Genomic DNA, 20,532 nt, shown 5'->3' with positions numbered 1-20,532 from the left:
CTATAATAAGACTCAAATTGCGATCAATACAGACCTGGAGAAACTGAAGAACAGCGCCGATAAAAGACAAGTACAGCAACATCTCAACGATAGCATCCGCTCAATAACAACAGAAACAGCAGATGTTCAGGAGTACTGGCGCTCGTTCAAACAATGCATCACAGAAACAACAGAAGTCATGCTGGGACACCAGTCACCGAAAAAGAAACAACGATGGATGACACAATATATTCTCGATCTAATGAGCAAACGAAGAATGTACAAAAATAACAACTTGGAGAAGTACAAACAAATGCAAACAGAAGATCAGAGAAGCAATCCGACAGGCAAGAGAAAAGTGGATGGAAGAACAATGCGCCGAGATTGAAGAACTAATTAAAAAACATGACAATTTTACTCTGCACAAGAAGCTCAAAGAAGCTGGTAACATTTACAGACCAGCCCCAACAGCTGCCTTGTATGCGGACAACAACCAACCAATCCTAAATAAACAAGAAAAAATGGACACCTGGACAAACTATATACACAAGCTCTTTGGCGCCGCGAGAACACCTGCAGAAAAAGACCAACAGAAGTCGAAAGACGCTCTACACATTTTAACATCATAAGTAGAACATGCAATCAAAACAGCTAAGCCAGGCACAGCGTGCGGGCCCGACACAATCCATGTAGAATTGCTCAAACTATTAGACAGCAACAACATACAACTGACTAATTGGTACAATCAAATATACAATGGCAATAAAATTCCACCCGACTGGCTACAATCCATCTTTGTGGCCATACCAAAGAAAGTAACAAGCCGGAAATGCGAAGACTACAGACTGATAAGCTTGATGAGCCACGTGCTAAAAGTCTTCCTGAAGGTGATCCAACAGCGCATACGCTCCACATGCGAAAATGCATTGAAGAACACACAGTTTGGCTTCTGCAAAGGACTAGGCACAAGATAAGCAATATTCTGTCTACAGATACTACTACAGCGATGCTACGAACATCAGAAAGAAGCGTACATCTGCTTCATAGATTACGAGAAAGCCTTTGACTCAGTAGACCACGACCGACTAGCAGCTCTATAAAAAAACAACTGGGACTAGATGAAAACGACATCAACTTCATCATTGCTCTTTATTGGAAGCAAACAGCCCAACTCCGATATGACAACGAATTGACAGACCCAACACCAATACAAAAAGGTGTACGACAAGGCTGCCCACTGTCACCGAGTCTTTTCAACATCTACTCGGAGCAGATTTTTGATTGAACACTAGCAGATAAAAACATTGGTATTAAAGTCAATGGACAATACATCAACAACATCAGGTATGCCGACGACACTGCACTGCTGGCCGATTCGGAACAAGACCTACAACAAATCTTGGACGAGGTTGCCGCAGAGAGTCAAATATGGTGCTTACGAATTAACAAAAAGAAAACAAAGGTTATGAAGGTCAGCCGAACTACAAGCGAAATAACAATCAAGCTGGGCAGTGAAACATTGGAACAAGTACACCGATTTAAATACCTTGGTGTAATCATTGACGATCAGTTGAATCATGAAGTCGAAATCAAGAGCAGAATTGAACAAGCAAGGCAAGCATTTATTAAATGGAAACACTCCTTGCAGACCGCAACTTGAGTACATCACTGAAACTGCGCACACTGAAATGCTACATCTGGTCAATTTTGCTGTACAGAGTAGAGACGTGGACACTGACAACAGCAGCAACAAAAAGGCTCGAAGCTTTCGAAATGTGGCTGTATCGAAGAATGTTGAAAATCCCATGGACAGCCAAAACCACCAATACACAAGTTCTGCAAGATATGGGCACTGACAGGCAACTGCTGAAGACCATCATTAGCAGGAAGTGTTACTACCTAGGCCACATTGCCAGAAACGACCACAAATACCAGCTATTAAAGCAAATCCTGGAAGGAAAAATCGAAGGGAAAAAACGACCAGGACGGCCAAAAACGACATGGCTCAGTAACATCAAAACATGGCTACAATTAACAACAGCACAAACTCTACACGCCGTGCTAGACCGGGACCAATATCATCGTGAAGTCGCATACGCCGTTAGGCAGCACCAAAGAAGAAGTGGTGAAGTGTAGGTGTATGGTGTAGTGCAGTGATTAGGAGTATAGTTTAGTAGTGCGGTATAGTGTTTGTTGAATAGTGAAATGGTGTAGTCATGTCAAGCAGTGGTGCAGTGTGCACCGTAACGTTGTGTAGGAGTGTGGTGTATTCATGTCGTGCTGTGGTGAAATGGCATCGTAGTTTGCAGGAGTGGTGTAGGGTGTACTGTAATGGTGTAGTAATTCATGCAGTGGTATGGTGAAATGGTGTGGTAGTGTAGAGAATGGTGATGTAGTGTGTACTGTAATGGTGTAGTGGTGTAGTAAGTCATGCAGTGGTGTGGTGAAATGGTATAATTGTGTTGAGTGGTGTTGTTGTTTGTGTGCGTATGTAAACGATTAAACTGGTGAGTGCTGGGTGATGTCTGCTGAGTTTCAAGAAAGTCGCGTGTTTGGTGAGTGTCTACCGAGTGGTGACATCTCATGTGTGTGTCGTAAGGGGCAGGTGGATGACTTGTGTCATGGGAGTGGTGAGATGTCTGGTGAATGGTGTCTGGTAAGGGTCAAATGCCAGTTGAGTGGTGGGTGACTGGCAATGGTGTCAGGTGATTTGTGAGTATCGTGTGGCAATGTCAGGTGGTGAGCAGCGTCTGGTGATTGTTGGCACAGCCAATGGTGGAGAAACCAGTAAGATGAAAGAGTTGAGAGTAGGGGAAAACCATTGGCGAAGATAACGCAGTCTGTAGGACAATCTGCCCTCCAGTAAGATATGTAAATTCATTACCGCCAAAAATATAAAACCAATCGTATAGGCTTACCTTCACAAATGATGGCAGCAGTCTGGTTATGGCTACACATGTTTGTTCCGAAACTAAGACTGTTGGCTATTGTGTTTGATATGGAATACAAGTTATTTGGGAAGATGGTTCCATTTCCTTGTCCAAATGTCGACAGGTTACCATACACAAGGCTCCAACCACAGCCAAGGAGACGGCAAATGCCGTCTGCAATGTCTCTGTTTAGAGTGGAGCTGCATAGCTCGCCCCATATGCGGTCCTTGTAGACTTCCATCCGGCCCTCACAGCGGTTGTTGCCACCAACCAGACGAAGCCCTGCAGCTGCAGGTTAAAATAAAAGCCATTGTGAAACATGAGCATCATACATCCGACAAGACTCATTTATGAAGTGTTTTATCACTCTAAATCTCCAGATATCTGAGTCTCTATGAGTATCTAGGTATCTCTATGCGTCTCTATGTATCTCTATGATCCTCACTAAGTATTACTAACCTAACATTTCTAGATTTGAAGTTTCGTGACTGCAAGGATCTATACTCTTTGGTTCTTTCGGTAAAGTCACGTATATGAAAAATAAAAATAAAAATGAAAATAACTAAATTAAATCACGACGTTTCGAAGGCAACACAAGCTTCCGTCATCAGGTGGAACAGCCACAGCAAAATTACTGTAGTGAGTAGAAAGAGCACTCACTACAGTAATTTTGCTGTCGCTGTTCCACCTGATGACGGAAGCTTGTGTTGCCTCCGAAACGTCAATTTAGTTATTTTCATTTAATTTTTTTATTATAATTTTTATTTTTCATCTACGTGATTTTACCGAAAGAACCAAAGAGTATGTAACCTAACATTAACACGAACACATTTAAGAATTAAATAAAGAGAAAAACAACATATACTATTAAAATGAAGAATTAAAATCACATTGTATATCATAAATGGTCCTCATACGATTCGGAGCACTTGTCCCAGTGCCCAACCATTATTATGTAACTTAAAAAAAATGTGAGCCACCAACTGAACACACTAAGGAAAAATGTTTAATTGCAGCACAGTCCTGGATAAAATAGTCTGGCAATCAATGGAAAGAGGAACCTCCCACGCTCCCCTTAACAAAATGGTCATTCGACCTCTATTGAGAAAGTCCTCCGTTGGTAAGACATACTTTATAACTAAAGACCTGTCTCGAACCTGCCCTTTGTGAGTAAAGTTATTAAGATGGTGGTTGCACAGCAGCTGGATGAGCATTGGTCAATCAAAACATCTATGGTCTTCTCGCACTCCCGATTTTGACAAAGGAACATCATCGAGACAGTCCTTGTTAGTCACGTAGGTAAAAGATGAAATTAAAATTAATACAAATAAAACAATAAATATCACGACGTTTCGGAGGCAACACAAGTCTCCGCCATCAGGTGGGACCGTCACAGCCAGATTTGCTGCATCAAGTGAAGGAGGGATTCAAGATGTAAGCTCTTAAGTGCATCTTGAATCCCTCCTTCACTGGCTGTTTTATTTTTTATTAATTTTAATTTCATTTTTTACCTACGTGACTTTACCGAAAGAACTAAGAGTATGAATCCTTGCAGTCACGAAAGCTTCAAATCTAGAAGTCCTTGTTAGGGTGGTTAATGATAACCTAATAGCGAAAGATTGCAACACTCGCTTCATCTTAGTCCTCCTTCATCACTTCATGGCATTTGACACTTTGGACCTCGGTGCACGATTGGAGCACCTGCAGTTCTGCTGAGTATGGTAATTTCCTCAAGTGGTTTTCACCTTACCTCGAAGGTAGGGCACGAAGAGTAACCTCTTAAACATATTCCACCACACTGAGTGCAGAACGTGGTGCAGTAACTATTCAACGTGTGGGCAAGCTTCCAACCATGCTGACACTGGGATGGCTGCCATAATTGAGTATTGTCTCATGGTCTGAACACGCAATAATTAGAGATGCATGTACGGCAGTCATTTAGGTGTACAGTAACTGAGCTACAAAAGGTTTGACTTGCCCGTGTGAGGAAATCCAGTATCACTCAGTGGCAGAATTAACACATTGCCAGTGAGTTTTGTGGACGAGCTCCCGGACCAGGTTGGAGCTTGATGACTGCCACTGAGTAGATTCCTCAAAGTGAAGCAGTTCACAGCTCATCAGCTGCGGTGCCTAAGTTATTGCTGCTAGATATTGTAACAGGGCGATTTTTGCTTTGGTGTTTTATCGGATGTGTGGCTTGAAATTCTGGCTTCTGTCCATCATAACTCCTAGATGTATTATTGTGGGGTCATAGCTCACTGGGCTACCGAAGAACACATCAAGGGAGGCATCTTCTGAATGATATTTCAGGAGAAAAGTGCTGTTTTTGAAAGTATATGATTGGAGTCTCCAGCGACAGAAGCATGGCTGCAATAAAATGATGAGTTACAAAATAGAGTTTTTTTTGGTCTATATTTACGCGAAAAACCTTCCTTATGGATCCTATTGGTTGTGAAAGTCTACATGTTAAACTGTTATATTAGCTGTTAGAGTAATGGCAATTTTCTTGAGGTTTGTGCCCTGTGCAGCAAGGGCTATGCCATCTCTAGATATGAACTTGTGAGATGATGTACATGGCAGGTCATCTATGTATATCAATTAGCGTTGGTGCTAGTATCGAGCATTACTTTCCCATGTGGCTGTGTTCACCAATGAGGTATTCAGCCTGTTGTCTTGGCTATGAGCAATGCCACCACAGCAGCAAATGGGAACTCTGGGCAGGTTACGAGGGGCTGGTGACCCCTCTACCTTCAATTCAAGTACCACGAAACCACGAATTAAAGATCAAATTAAGCTTGTGCCAGAGGCTGCGGGTAACAGGCATATATGACATCTGGTCAAACCCAATTTGGCATAGCTAGGAAACGGAACCCGCACCCTTAGAGTTCATTAAGAAATGGCAAAAAGCCACTACAAGTACCAATGTGGAATGTGCGAACGCTCACTGCAGAGGAGTGGCTGCACATCATCTGTCGAGAGCTGAACCAGTACATTCTGGATCAGTGTTATTCACGAGATCCGGTGAACTTGTTCTGAATCTAGTCACTGATGGGTGGATAGTTCTCTACTTAGGGCAGGAAATTGCCAAACAACAGGGAGTGAGGTGTAGGAAGCTGCAAGGTCCCAGACTTTTGTAGGCTCGACTCCATCAATGGGAGGCGAGGAATGGTGGTGGTGGCTTACAGCCCCACAAAAGATGAACATCAGTGGAGAGATGCAGGCAAGGTTGATGAGTCTGAAGCCTTCTATGACATCCCGTCACAGGTGCTAGCTAAAGTAGCCCCGCGGGAAATAGTCATGTTGGTGACTTTAATGCCCGTGTGGGTCATGACGCTGGCACCTGGGCTGGAGTAATTGGAAGGCATGGGCCAGATCAGCTCAATAACAACAGTAGGAGGCGTTAGACTTCTGTACAGCCCATGGACTTGTAATTAATTAAACACAGTTCTGGCATCGGCGCATCTACACATTATGGATGCACACCAGGACTTACCGTGGAGCTGATTTGCCCACTGTTCATCAGCTTGTCATGTGTAAAATACGTCTTCTATTTTTCCGTCGTCGTAATTGCTTGGAGCTGGGTTGATATCGTGTTCCTCCCACCCCCTCATGTCAAAGGGAAATGGGTGAGGTTTAGGAATGTGACTCATGCAGCTGCAATAGCTATTTTGGGGACGCAGTCCAAACCTCTTCAGAGACCATGACTGACAAAGAAGGTGTTCTGTATAGCTGAGAAAAAGTGACAGGCTCTCTCCATTCATCTCCTGCATTCCACGTCTGAAAAGTAGGTTTACCGCAGCCTTCACTTAGAGGTTTGTAGAACCATGCGGACTTGCAAGGATGAGCGCTGGTTGTGAGTTTTTGAGGAGATGGAATCTGCCTCAGTAGTCTGTGATCACAAATGACTATTTAATTCTATCCAAAAAGTAAGTTCTAGCTCCACACCTATCACCGTCCTTAGGGAAAAGATTGGTGATCCGATCTCTCACTCCAAGGAACAGGTTTGCAGATTTACTGAGCATTTCCGTGAGGTTTTGGGGGAAGAGAAATCTCTCAGCCCAGAAAACATCATGGGGCAAGGTGGGGATGATGTTGAGGAAGTACGGAAGCCCATCCAGAGTCTGAGACAAGGAAAAGTTCTGGGCAAAGATCATCTCCCAAGCGCACTGCCCATGGAGGGTGGTGCTTATGTGCAGAATGTACTATGTGATATCAATACAACAATATGGACCACTGAACGAGTTTCACACGATTTGAAGGATGCCCGGGTGGTCCCGTTGTTTAAGAAGGGGGACCGCACAGATTGTAACAACTACAGGCAAACGTTCCTCCTCAGTATCCTGCGAAAGCTCACCATTGCCTTGCCAGGCTCATTTTGGAGAGGCTTGCTGAGCCCTAATGTGGGTTCAGGCTAAGGCGGTCCGGCACAGATGCCATATTCTCTGTCCGCCTTCTACATCAGAAGTGTAGGGAAATTCAACAGGACCTACATCTCTACTTTATTTACCTGGTTAAGGCCTATGATACTATCAATAGGCCACGGCTCTGGGTTGTTCTTCATGCTTTCGAAGTCCCTGACTCGATGCTCACAATCACCAAGGACCTCCATGATGGTGGGAAGACCCGGATAAAGCTACGTGCCTGGGAGTTAGAGCCATTCCTTGTTCACGTTGGGGTGCGACAGGGATGTCACCTGCCTCCTAGATTATTTAAAATATTTTTCGTCCACCCACGTAGTTCAGGAAGCCATCCATGGCTCTACCTGAGGAATTTCCATCTGGTACAGTTACAATGGGAGGCTGATCCATGCCCATGTGAAGTCGAGGGATGGCTTCCTATTGGTTAAGCATGTAATGTTTGCTGATCTGGTGATTCCTGCTCACTGAGAAGAGTTGTAAGTGCTGCTGCTTAACCAGGAGCATGCTACTAAGAGGATCGGCATTACCATCAGCCCCACCAAAACTAAGCACCTGCCTGGGTATTTTGTGACATCAAACACGCCACCCCATTAACTCTCCATTAGTGATAAGGCATTTGTGAAGAGCAGTGGAGATTTACATATCTGGGCAGTGTACTTAAGACCAGCTCGAGTTTGATAGCAGAAGTCTCACTCCAGATCAGTCGAGCAGCATTATCTTTCATTGGCTGCATAATGCTGCGTGAAAGCTACCTGGTCTGTCAATCCACACGAAGGTTCGGGTTTTCTCGGCCACAATAATGCCCTCCCTTCTCTATATTTGCAAAACGTGGACCCTCCCTCATGGAACATGTAAACAAAATTCAAGCTTGCCTGCCTATGATGCATTCTGAGTTTAACCAAGCTGGATCGTGTGAGCTCACAAATTTTTGAAAGATCTGGACAGTCCCATCAGTGAGCTCCTCGAACAGGAAACGTTGTATTGCCTGGGATATGTAGTCCTCATGCATGCCCAAACAGCTTTTCTTTTTCAAGATAGGTGATAAATGGGTGTAGCATGGTTTAGGAAAGAGATTAATTGATGTCGTACAAGAGTATGCGGAGCTGAGTGGACTTGCCACTGACTGGTATTAGCAATGTCAAGATCGGGCTCTGTGGAGGAAGCTCGTGAAGGATGCTGCTGGGCAGTTGAAGGCAGTCGCCCTCTAACAACGGAGGGCCGAGTGGGGGGCACAGGTGGTGAAAGCACCAGTCATTGGTCAGTCAATCCATAGCACCTGGGTCTGTCCCATTACCTCCTGACAGCGACCCTTCGACATTTCACGTGGTCTTAAAGTGCACATAGTATGGCAAATGCACCATCATTGATATCACTACCATATAGTGGCGAATGGCGATAGTTGGTGTTGGTTTTCATCCTGAGAGTACGTTTGCTAAACATCGCGTCGAGTAGGTGAGCAGCAGATTGGCATCTGATATTGACCAACTTCAGCAGCAGGCCATGACGCCAAACACTTTCACAGGCATCAGAAGAGGCATTAATCATTGCTACGTTGGTTTTCTATTAACGCTGGAAACCAGCTGCAATTACGGTGATATAAAGTCAATGATTTGTTCGCAGCAGCTATGGCGTGTTCCAAAACTGGCTCGTTTGGGAGGTAGGTGGGGGAAATTTTGGCAAGGATGGCATGTTTCATTAGCTTGGAAGTTGAGAACTATAGGGATATTGGTCTAGTAGTTGGAGGTGGTCTTGTGGCTTTCCGGTTCCAGAATGGTGATGGATTTGGCTTGCTTTCATGCATTCAGGATATTGTCTGCCCTGTGTATGACAGTACATAAGTTTGCGAGCCAAGGTTGGCCATATAGTCGCAGGTTGTTCAGAAACTCAGGACACAGACCATCATATTTCAGTACCGTGTTGTATTTTGTGGCCCTGAGGACTGCTTCCACATTCACGGCTTGCATAGTTATGTTGCTTGCGGTAGTTGATTCAAGGTGAAGGGAAGTTATTTCTGAACCGCTTATTTGCTGAACATGTCCATTAGTGTATTTGATCAGGATTACAGCGTGTGGGAAGCCACCGCATTCACTATTGATTTGCCGGTATATGCACCTGAGGAGCTGCCAGGCTTTATGGCCAGAGTGAGTGGAGTACACGTCTGATGTCTTCCCAGTGTTTCCTTCAAGTTCATAAACTCCAGCAGTGTGATTCAATTATCAGGCCATCAGTTCTGATCAACACTTTCAAAAGTTGCTCTGGTTGCCAACATGTCATGTAAATTTTCCGAGACCCCTCGAGATTTCTTTTTTTGCGGCAGATGTAATTTTTTTTACAAAGCTATATCAAGCTTTGGCCCCAGGTTCTTCAATTATTTTTCCACTTCTTTGTGTAGCCAGCCCAGTTGGCCTTCCAAAGGTACGAAAGTGGTAGCTGTGATTTTTAGGTGTATGTTGAACTTATTTCACATAGCTAACCGTGCTAATCGGAAAGGCGGGGTGATGACCGGTATCAGGAATCCACTGTGCAGGACTGGCGATTTTAGTTGGCTCTTCGGAAAATTGCCTACAATTGTTTGTAAAGAAATTAGTGGCTGTCCATTCTTGACCTCTTTTAAGATGTTGCATTCGTTTTGGGTGGGAGTACTTCTTTTTCTACTGGACTGAGAGCAAAATGTGCCCGCCTATTTAGAGTTTGTTTATAAGAAATGTGTCTCGTGCCATTTAACCGAGTAGGCCCATTGTGTGTGGTGGCTATTGTAGCCACCCACATCTATAGCCGGGTGAGTGGCTGCTGGTAGATGTGGTGATGGCCATTCCTTTTTGGGGTTTATATTTACATTGATGTCCATCACCTGAACAACTTATTATCTTCAATGTGTCATCACTTTTGGTGGACTTTAGATATTAGGCCTTGCCTGGTGAAGGTGGTGATACCATGTTTAGGGTGGGAGATGGCAGCAGCAACAAAGAGTTTTCAACGAATTTCTTCTGTAACTCACCACCTGTGCACTATCCTCAACTTGCGTCTTCTATAAGGTGACTGTTTGCTGTTATTTTATAGGATGTATCACTGTTACCTCTATGCCATGGCTGGGAAAATGTCATTGGATGTGAGAAGACATTTTCACTGCAGGGCAATTTTCATTCATGAGGCTATTGTTGTTATTACCAATGAACCATCCTAAATATCTGTGACACAAGTCTGATTGTCTATTAAGACTTCCCAGATATCCTACACAGTTTGGATCAAAAACATTTAATGTAACTGCTGCTGGAAAGTTTTGGAACCACCTTGTTTCGTCTCTTGGCATCTAAATTCTGCATTCCCTGTCCTTATTTAAATTGACTGTATTAAAATCATTCAAATGTAAGTGTGAATGTAATATTGAACAGTTATTACTATTATAAAGTTTGTTTCTTTTTAAAATCTGTAATTGTGGAACACTTTAATGTTACTTGCTGGCCGAGTTGCCCTTGATAAAATACGTCTTAGCTCAATGGGCTTTACTCAGGAAATAACCTTCTAATTATGATTATTTTCCCTTCGATTTATCGCCAGGAAGTCAAATCTCTAATGAACATATCTGGCCATAATAGAGTTGGGTTTTTTTTTGGGTTAGATCGCGTAAATATATAAATGTGTCGTTAAAACCCGCCACCACTCAACACAGCCAACTAGTAAGGGTTATTCGTAACTAGTACAGCACACTGGTGTGTTGGAGAGCCAAGCCACAACATTTACAATCTGAGTGCGACGTTTCACCAGTAATTACAACTAGCTTCATCAGGCGACAGCCAGATTTGTTGAGAAGCCCACCTGTTTCGTTCCTTATATAGAGGCGTAGATGTGGTGAGCACACTTCTGCGCTCTTGGGTGGGGGGTGGGGGTGATTAATGAATCAACGTACATTATGCATGCGCATTATGCGAGCCCTTTGATATTGTCCTCCCTGTGTATTAAAATAGCTGTATGAACGGTAATCCCTATTTATATATTTACACGATCTAACCCAAAAAAAACCTCTATTATGGATGATATTTGTCGTGAAAGCCAATGTGTTAAACTAAGCATATCGGAACTGGAAATAGTGATGTCCAATTCTAGATTTGAAGCTTTCGTGACTGCAAGGATTCATATTCTTAGGTTTTTTCGGTAAAGTCACGTAGGTAAAAAATTAAAATTAATAAAAGTAAAATAAAAAATAAATAAAAAAAATCACGACGTTTCGGAGGCAACACAAGCTTCCGTCTTCAGGTGGAACCGTCACAGCCACGACAGCTGTATCAAGTAAATGAGAGATTACAAGAGATACCACTCCGTATATATAATGGTTGAGGGGGGAAGGGCCAGGAACAGCACACTTTTAATTAATATGGTAAGGTGAGGCTTAAGACTAAGAATAGACTGCATAACAAAAGACTGAGCCTTTGTTATGGAGAGGTGCGGTTTGTGACTACGCCTAGCTTACATAACAAAAGTGTGAAAAAAGGTTTAGTTTTTATTTTTTCCTGGCCCTTCCCCCCTCAACCATTATATATAAGGAGTGGTATCTCTTGTAATCTCTCATTTACTTGATACAGCTGTCGTGGCTGTGACGGTTCCACCTGAAGACGGAAGCTTGTGTTTGCCTCCGAAACGTCGTGATTTTTTATTTTATTTTACTTTTCTTAATTTTAATTGTAATGGTTTACCTACGTGACTTTACCGAAACAAACCTAAGAATAGTGATGTCCAATTCACCAAGATGACGGTTTTAATTGTGTATAAAGGTTACATGATTTAATTTATTTCATTGCGTGACAAGTTGTTGTAGGAAGGCCTTCATCCAACAGTATAGTTAAAAGGAGCTGTATTATTACATTACTATTTTGCAAAATACACTTGAGGGGAAAATCATACCATGGCAAACAAAGAAATAAAATGTCCCTTTCATTTTTTTAGTTAAGTTATGAATGTGCCATTTCACAAAAACGACACATTAGCACCAATCTTCCCTCTAAATTTCCACACAGTTTATTTGGAAAATATTTTTAAAGCTACGTGGATGGAGGCTGTGGGAATCGAGAGCAACACAGCGAATGAGTGCTCGTACCAGTACATGAAACACCAGCTGCCCCCTTGTTTGTGCAGTAATAGGAACTTGCTGGATACATCTGGCAATCGGTGATCGATTTCTCTGAGCCACCACACGAGGCTTGCCGTGACGTTCCCTGACCAATGCCAAAGTAATATTGGTCGTTCGAGTAGTAGGCATACTCTACATTGCTGCCACACTCCAATTGCTGGCACAGGACTTCACTTCCAAACACATTCCAGCTGTCTCTGCAAAATGTGGTCACAGAACCATTGTTGTAAAGCTCCACCTTTCCCTGACACATTAACTCTCGATCCACCAGCTGCACTCTTCCATCTGGAAAACAACGATATAGAAACTTTAAATTGATTATTTGGGAGAATAACAACCGTTATAAATTTAGCACATATCATTCTACAGATACCATGTGTATATATTGTACGTGTTATATACATACAGTATATACTCATAGTATGGTACGCCATCGCTTAACGCACATTTACAATGCATTTTCGCAATAATAAGGTTCTTCCATGAGGGAACGTGCACGCCATCATAACGCAAAACGTGCACCTTTATAAGGCAGATTCTGAACGGTCGACAACTACTTTTTGGAGCTGCACAGCTGAGCAGTACAGTTCAAGTTCATTTATTAGGTATAGCCCTGTGAGCAACCGCAACAAACAAAAACAAAAACATGAACAAGAATACATCTTACAGTGATTCAGTATGCGAAATGATACTTACATTGTATAGAGTCATTCATGCAAATAGCATTCCATAACGCTGATAAAGAAATGCAGTAACGGCGCACCCTCACTGCGTGGTATGCGAAGTAGTTTCATCGTATCTCACCAAACTTCATCGTTACTACATTATTTATGGGGAAATAACTTTCACTTTACGCGTTTTTCGCTTATCGCAGTACATTTCAGGAACGCATCTACTATTAGCGCGTTACATGAGGACTTACTGCATATGTGCTCTATGGATATGCCCATATCCTCCATTACGCATATACAATATTCATATTAGAAGAAATAAAATTACCAACATATTAGACACGAACCAATTACACGAGCAAGGCTTGATATCAAAACATTTGGACCGTAATGTAACCTCAAATATACAAAGTTCTCACATTTGCCCATATAAACTGCAGAGGAAGATTATGTTAACAAGTACATTACCACAATTGTATACAACAGACCACATGTCGCACCATCAATCAAATGTAAAACAATTATAATTTGGAATATTATGCTGTATTTCCATTGATTAAATAAACAATGACACATGCTAAACATTTAATGATAAATTAACCATTACATTATTTTTTTAAACCAAACCGACAAGCCCATATAAAGGTGTAACTGTTTGGAGATGCATAAATAGCAAAAGTAAGAAAAAAATAAGGATAATAAGTATTAGATATCTTCATCAACCTGCATTTACCAGCATGTGGGGAGTATGGTCGCATCACTTTAATTAATTGTCATGTTGTTTTTGTGCAACTCGGGCAATTAAGCTACAATAAGTCATGGGCAAAGCATAAGCAAGCCTGCCTAATAGGTTCAACCAAATATCTTATTTGAAGGGGCCCACATTCTACAACCAAAATAAATTATACGGGTGCTTTATGCCTTTATGCATTCATGATATTGATATGTACAAGCGACCTTTGCACCTACAACTTAATTGGTTCCTGGATGACGATCGTAAGTCGTAACCCTTATTTCCCATAGGTGCAATGTAATGAATTGGGGTTCCATTCCTGGACACCCATTATACACCATAAAAATTTTGAAATTGACCACGAAAATAAATGAAAATAATGCTAACAAATATTTGCTCTAGCGCAGCTGCAGACTGACGGTCTGTACTGTACATACACATACGGCGGAAGAGAAAAGCAGCGCCATCATGCGACGAGTCGGCGCATGACAAGCGCATACTCGCCTGTCATGCTGCGACCAACGCCAATCGACTCGGCGTCGGTAGCAGTCATTAGGCGGTCGTTTTACGAATTTTGGTCGTTACTGTGGGGGTCTTACTATAAGAAAGGTCGAAAAAGGGGGGGAGTCGCAAGTCGAGCCATCGTAATTCGGGGGTCACCTGTATATCTAATCATATGGTGATAACACTAACAATATGCAACAATGAGAATAGGGTTTTTCCCCTTTTTCTGGCAACAAAAAACCCTTTTACAAGGAATCATGGCTGCATTAACCACAATACTTATGGTCAGAAGAAAAAAAACATACTCTGATAATATATGCATTGTCTTTGACACTGATTGGTCCACACCAGAAACAGATTTATTTTGAGCCTCGTTCTGACCACAAGTAGTGTGGTTAATGCAGACATGATTCCTTGTAAAAGGTTTTTTTTTGTTTCCAGAAAAAAGGATACAAAACCTATTCTCATATTTTGGTACTGGCAAAGGAGGTCCCAAGATGTATTCTGAAACAATGTGTTATATGGTGTTGTTGCTAAAAAAAATTGTATGTGGCATGGTAAGAATATAAAATATAGACAATACTAGCCTTGGCTTTGAGTTATGACCAAATTCTGGCTTGTAGGTTCAGCAGCTGTCAAAAAAACACAACACATTTGTGAGATTCATTAAAGGATGACCCCAAAACCCATTTTAAACCAATATGTTTAGCCAGTTACACGTTTTTTGTTTAGCCGTGGTTTAATGGTTAGCGTGCAATGCTACGAACCCGAGGACCTGAGTTTGATTCCCGCTCACGGCCAACACCAGTAATTATTAGTTGAACCAGTTCTGGGCCTCCCCTAGGTCGACTCAGCCTCATATACGTATCTGCTGCAATTTGTAAACATTGCGACTAGGTAGACATAGGCAGCCGGGTGTGGTGCTGGTCACCCACCCCCTTGTGTGCAGTGCCGGCTTTCATAAGTGCGCACTAACAGCACTTGCCCCGCGAGCCTGCTAAGGCTATAAAGAAGATCTTTGTCTTAGCTTTTTTAGCTATGTAATAAAATCGGATATTACAGAGGAAACATGCAGAACAGGGGCAGAACATAGAAACTCCACAAAGGCACCCAAGTCGGGAATCAAACCCAAGACCCGCTTCCTTTAAGGCATATTTTACCACAGCACCACTCTCTTTCCTTAAAAAATCTAATCCTCAACTCAAAACACTTTACATTAGAAGTCATACATTCGGAGGGGACCTCCCGTGTTAGTTGGTATTATGTAGCAAAATGCAATTCAGCACCGACCGACAATAGGCATTAGGATGCAGGTATGAGGTGACATTGCTCTATGTAATCTCAATTGAGTAGTTTGCAGTGTAACGTTTTAAACATGAATAATTTAGTCCACCTCTTTTGTGACAATGTTTTTTTCAATGAGTATATTCCATGTCTCTTTTCAGTAGTTATAAAATATCCACAGACCTATTTTTATTGTCAAGCGGGTGCATTTGGTACTTACTTTCGCAAACTACGGCAGCGGTTTCAACATTGCTGCAACTATGTATTCCCGTCTGAAGGCAATCAAATATGGAATTTGGAAATGTTCCACACGTTATGCTGTCCGATAGGATTGTCGCGGATGTATTCTCAAACTGGGTCAAGTTCCCATGAGACAAACTCCATCCACAGCCCAGAAGACGGCAGATTGTATCTGCGCCGTGAGTGTCCAACGCCGAACTGCACACTCCACTCCACACAGAGTTCCTGAAGACTTCTATCTGTCCCTCACAACGGTTCCTGCCACTCACCAGACGAAGTCCCGCAGCTGTGGATAGAAAAATTGTTCAGTAAAATTATAACGTGATCTGGACTTATACAACTTTTGAATGCCAGTCAGTATCATCAGTATAATTTAGTCGGTTAATTCGGTCTCGACTTAAAGCTTTCGTGACTGCAGGAATTCATATTCTTTGGGTCTTTCGGTAAAGTCACTATCTAAGTGACTTTACCAAAAGACCCAAATAATATAATTCAGTCTCATTTATTTAAACAGGAGATGCAATAAAACATAATTGCCAATTTTTCCAGGATAATCTGGGTTAAATATAGACAATACCATATTTGACTTGCCACTGCATGTAACTATTTTTTTCTGGTGCCTCTTGCTCCCATGTGTTTTGTATTTTTTAATTCGCGTGTCTTTATGCCACTGTTAGGCTAACATGTATATTTTGCCTTCACCTGTACCTAACTTTACATGGCTCCTTTTACTCTGGTATTATATTTGCACTGTTTTGATTGCTGTTTTTACGAACATTAAATACAGTATCTCAATTTAACATGCAGACTTTCGTGACCAATATTATTCATATTTGTTTTGGGTTGGATCGCGTAAATATAACCACACCAACATGCACACTACAGTTCCTGCACACAACACCGTTAATTTCATGCCTATTCATGTAATGTTCCATCACTGTGACTAACGCAACCAATAACACGTACTGCATAATTTCATATTAACACATTAACGCCCCGAGGTTCTTCACACTTGTAGGCGCACAGTGGTGACATGAAAACTTCACAATTCTGCTTATTGTTGTAATCATCAAACGTCGTTAACTCAAGTTGTATAGGAGGAGGGGCTCACCCCACCCCTCACCCTCTTCCTCCGGGGCACAGATGCAATACTCTCCCCTTCTCCATTCACTGCAGGCTTCGGGTCCAATTTATATTTCACGACTCGGCATGGTTACCGATTCGCGTATACTCAAACCGAGATGCTCGCGGTTGGTAAACAAGTACAGTAAGGGAAAAGAGTATTTGATCCCCTGCTGATTTTGTACGTTTGCCCACTGACAAATAAATGATCAGTCTATAATTTTAATGGTAGGTTTATTTGAACAGTGAGAGACAGAATAACAACAAAAAATCCAGAAAAACGTATGTCAAAAATGTTATAAATTGATTTGCATTTTAATAAGGGAAATAAGTATTTGACCCCCTCTCAATCAGAAAGATGTCTGGCTCCCAGGTGTCTTTTATACAGGTAACGAGCTGAGATTAGGAGCACACTCTTAAAGGGAGTGCTCCTAATCTCAGCTTGTTACCTGTATAAAAGACACCTGTTCACAAAAGCAATCAATCAATCAGATTCCAAACTCTCCACCATTGCCAATACCAAAGAGCTCTCCAATGATATTAGGGACAAAATTGTAGACCTACACAAGGCTGGAATGGGCTACAAGACCATCGCCAAGCAGCTTGGTGAGAAGGTGACAACAGTTGGTGCGATTATTCGCAAATGGAAGCAACACAAAAGAACTGTCAATCTCCCTCGGCCTGGGGCTCCATGCAAGATCTCACCTCGTGGAGTTGCAATGATCATGAGAACGGTGAGGAATCAGCCCAGAACTACACGGGAGGATCTTGTCAATGATCTCAAGGCAGCTGGGACCATAGTCACCAAGAAAACAGTTGGTAACACACTATGCCGTGAAGGACTGAAATCCTGCAGTGCCCGCAAGGTCCCCCTGCTCAAGCAAGCACATATACATACCCGTCTGAAGTTTGCCAATGAACATCTGAATGATTCAGAGGACAACTGGGTGAAAGTGTTGTGGTCAGATGAGACCAAAATGGAGCTCTTTGGCATCAACTCAACTCGCCGTGTTTGGAGGAAGAGGAATGCTGCCTATGACCCCAAGAACACCATCCCCACTGTCAAACATGGAGGTGGAAACATTATGCTTTGGGGGTGTTTTTCTGCTAAGGGGATAGGACAACTTCACCGCATCAAAGGGACGATAGACGGGGCCATGTACCGTCAAATCTTGGGTGAGAACCTCCTTCCCTCAGCCAGGGCATTGAAAATGGGTCGTGGATGGGTATTCCAGCATGACAATGACCCAAAACACACGGCCAAGGAAACAAAGGAGTGGCTCAAGAAGAAGCACATTAAGGTCCTGGAGTGGCCTAGCCAGTCTCCAGACCTTAATCCCATATAAAGTCTGTGGAGGGAGCCTCGAAAGCTTAATGACTTGGAGAAGATCTGCAAAGAGGAGTGGGACAAAATCCCTCCTGAGATGTGTGCAAACCTGGTGGCCAACTACAAGAAACGTCTGACCTCTGTGATTGCCAACAAGGGTTTTGCCACCAAGTACTAAGGCATGTTTTGCAGAGGAGTCAAATACTTATTTCCCTCATTAAAATGCAAATCAATTAATAACATTTTTGACTTGCGTTTTTCTGGATTTTTTTGTTGTTATTCTGTATCTCACTGTTCAAATAAACCTACCATTAAAAGTATAGACTGATCATTTCTTTGTCAGTGGGCAAACGTACAAAATCAGCAGGGGATCAAATACTTTTTCCCTCACTGTATACAGAAGTAAATCCGCATATACATACTGTTGTTTTTTAAATACAAATTTTCTGAATATGTATCAAATATGTAAACTATTGTGATGTTTTTTTCTGTAATAAATACAAAGTAACGCTGTATTCACATGCAACTTTATGCTATCGTGAAACATAAAGCCTATTTTAGAGCTTTAGTGAACTGATCATCGTGTAAAAATATATATTGAAAAAATTAGACATTAGCCTTTTGGGCAATAATACAGGAGTTGTGTTAAGATGTTCAAACACCAAATTGACACACCCATTGCAAGTCATCAAGTCTGCATTAACCACACGAAGGGGTAAAGGCCCCTTACACCCGCTACCTGGGGAGGTAAGGCCTCCGGGCTATCGTGCCTCCTCACACTGGGGACCACTCTGCACTCAGTCCTCCAGCTAGAGGCCCTATGGGAGGCCATCCTGACCCGACCCAGCCAAGGTCCTCGGGTCCCGGCCACTGGCCCACTCAGTCCCGGCCCTTACAAGGACAGCGGGTCTGGGGTCCCAGGATCCTACTCTAAGCCCGGTCTTCAGTCTTCGGCTTGAAGAACACTGCCGAACTTGGGTCAGGGGTCCGGCTTTTATACACCTGCCAGGGTCCCCACGCCCCTAGCCACGCCTCCCTTCCAGAGAGTCCCAGAGGGATCTGGAATCTTCCCCCAGCCCCCCTTTTGGGGTCTGGGGAACCTTGGTGTCCCACACATCACCCCCTACTGGTGGATGTCTGCTAATGCAGGTAAGTACCCTGTTTATCGCGTTGTATCAACCAGCCGTCCCGGCTGTCAATTAACAATAAAAACCCTGTGAAACAATAAAAAAAACCCGAGTAAGTGTGCCTCATTAACGAGAGAGTGCGAACAATAACACAAGAACGGTCCCATATAAATACCCCAGCCCACCTGTACAAATATACACATATCTACAACCGAACGCACGGACGACCGCACCCGCTTGAGCCATCCCAGGTGAACAATCGGCCGACGGCAAGACAAGGCAGTCGGGCACACAAATGAATTGCCGAGCGGACGTGAGTCGAGTGTGTGGTGTGGAGTCCGTGAGAATGGGGGAGAATGCGTCAAGAAAATGTCTTTGTTCTTGATCGAGTCCGCATCGCTGCATTAGATCCCCAACAACAGGAACCGTTTGTAGGGCCGGCGGCAGTGCGGGCGGGTGCTCAGCAGCAGGAGCAGCCGGCGTGGGTGGCTGCGATGGCGTCACTCCTGTGACATCAGAGGGCGCAACAGTATGGCTGGGCTGAGGGTTAGGCACACCTGACGTATGGCTCGGCTCGTCGGTCACACCACGCTCCCGGCCCCCGTGTAGTGTGGGTGGAGTGTGTGGTGTGATTAAGGGTTTGAGGCGCGACGGGTGAATAAACCAGCGGCGCCTACCGAACTGGATCTGCACACATTGCAGCCTGACAACGCGAACGATCTCGACGGGGCCCCTCCATGGTTTCAACACCTTTGCCGAGGTCGCCAGGGGTACCTGGGGGCAGTTGAGCCAAGCCCTGTCCCCTGCCACCCAAACATAACTGTATGTGCGAAGGCCCCGCAGGCGTTCGTTGGCCAATTGACGCGACTCGGAATTGTGTTTCACGGCCTCCCGCGCATCAACCAACTTTTGCACATTGACCCGGACGTGGTTGGCAACCTTTGATTTAGGTCCGGGCGTCCCGACGTGCATCTGCATGTCCACGGGGGGGTTGACCTCGCGCCCATATATCAAGTAAAACGGCGAGAACCCCGTTGCCACATGAGGTGCCATCTGATACGCGGCCAGTTCT

At 43.4% G+C, this 20,532-nt stretch overlaps 1 protein-coding gene across 3 annotated transcripts in view; it reads right to left on the bottom strand.

The window, feature by feature from the left end:
* Positions 1–20,532, bottom strand: part of LOC144733845 (scavenger receptor cysteine-rich domain-containing protein DMBT1-like) — a 148,708-nt gene that overhangs the window by 46,757 nt on the left and 81,419 nt on the right. For all 3 annotated transcript variants that reach the window (XM_078615848.1, XM_078615850.1, XM_078615849.1), the window contains 4 exons: positions 15,865–16,170; positions 14,948–14,992; positions 12,420–12,737; positions 2,898–3,197 (listed from right to left, as the gene is read on the bottom strand). In XM_078615848.1, the coding sequence (XP_078471974.1) occupies positions 2,898–3,197; positions 12,420–12,737; positions 14,948–14,992; positions 15,865–16,170 (969 nt within the window). The remainder of the gene's footprint in view (positions 1–2,897; positions 3,198–12,419; positions 12,738–14,947; positions 14,993–15,864; positions 16,171–20,532) is intronic.

This window comes from Lampetra planeri, chromosome 48 (assembly GCF_965212315.1).
Source record: "Lampetra planeri chromosome 48, kcLamPlan1.2.h2, whole genome shotgun sequence".
Taxonomy (NCBI): domain Eukaryota; kingdom Metazoa; phylum Chordata; class Hyperoartia; order Petromyzontiformes; family Petromyzontidae; genus Lampetra; species Lampetra planeri.
This window is presented reverse-complemented; position numbering and strand designations above follow the sequence as displayed.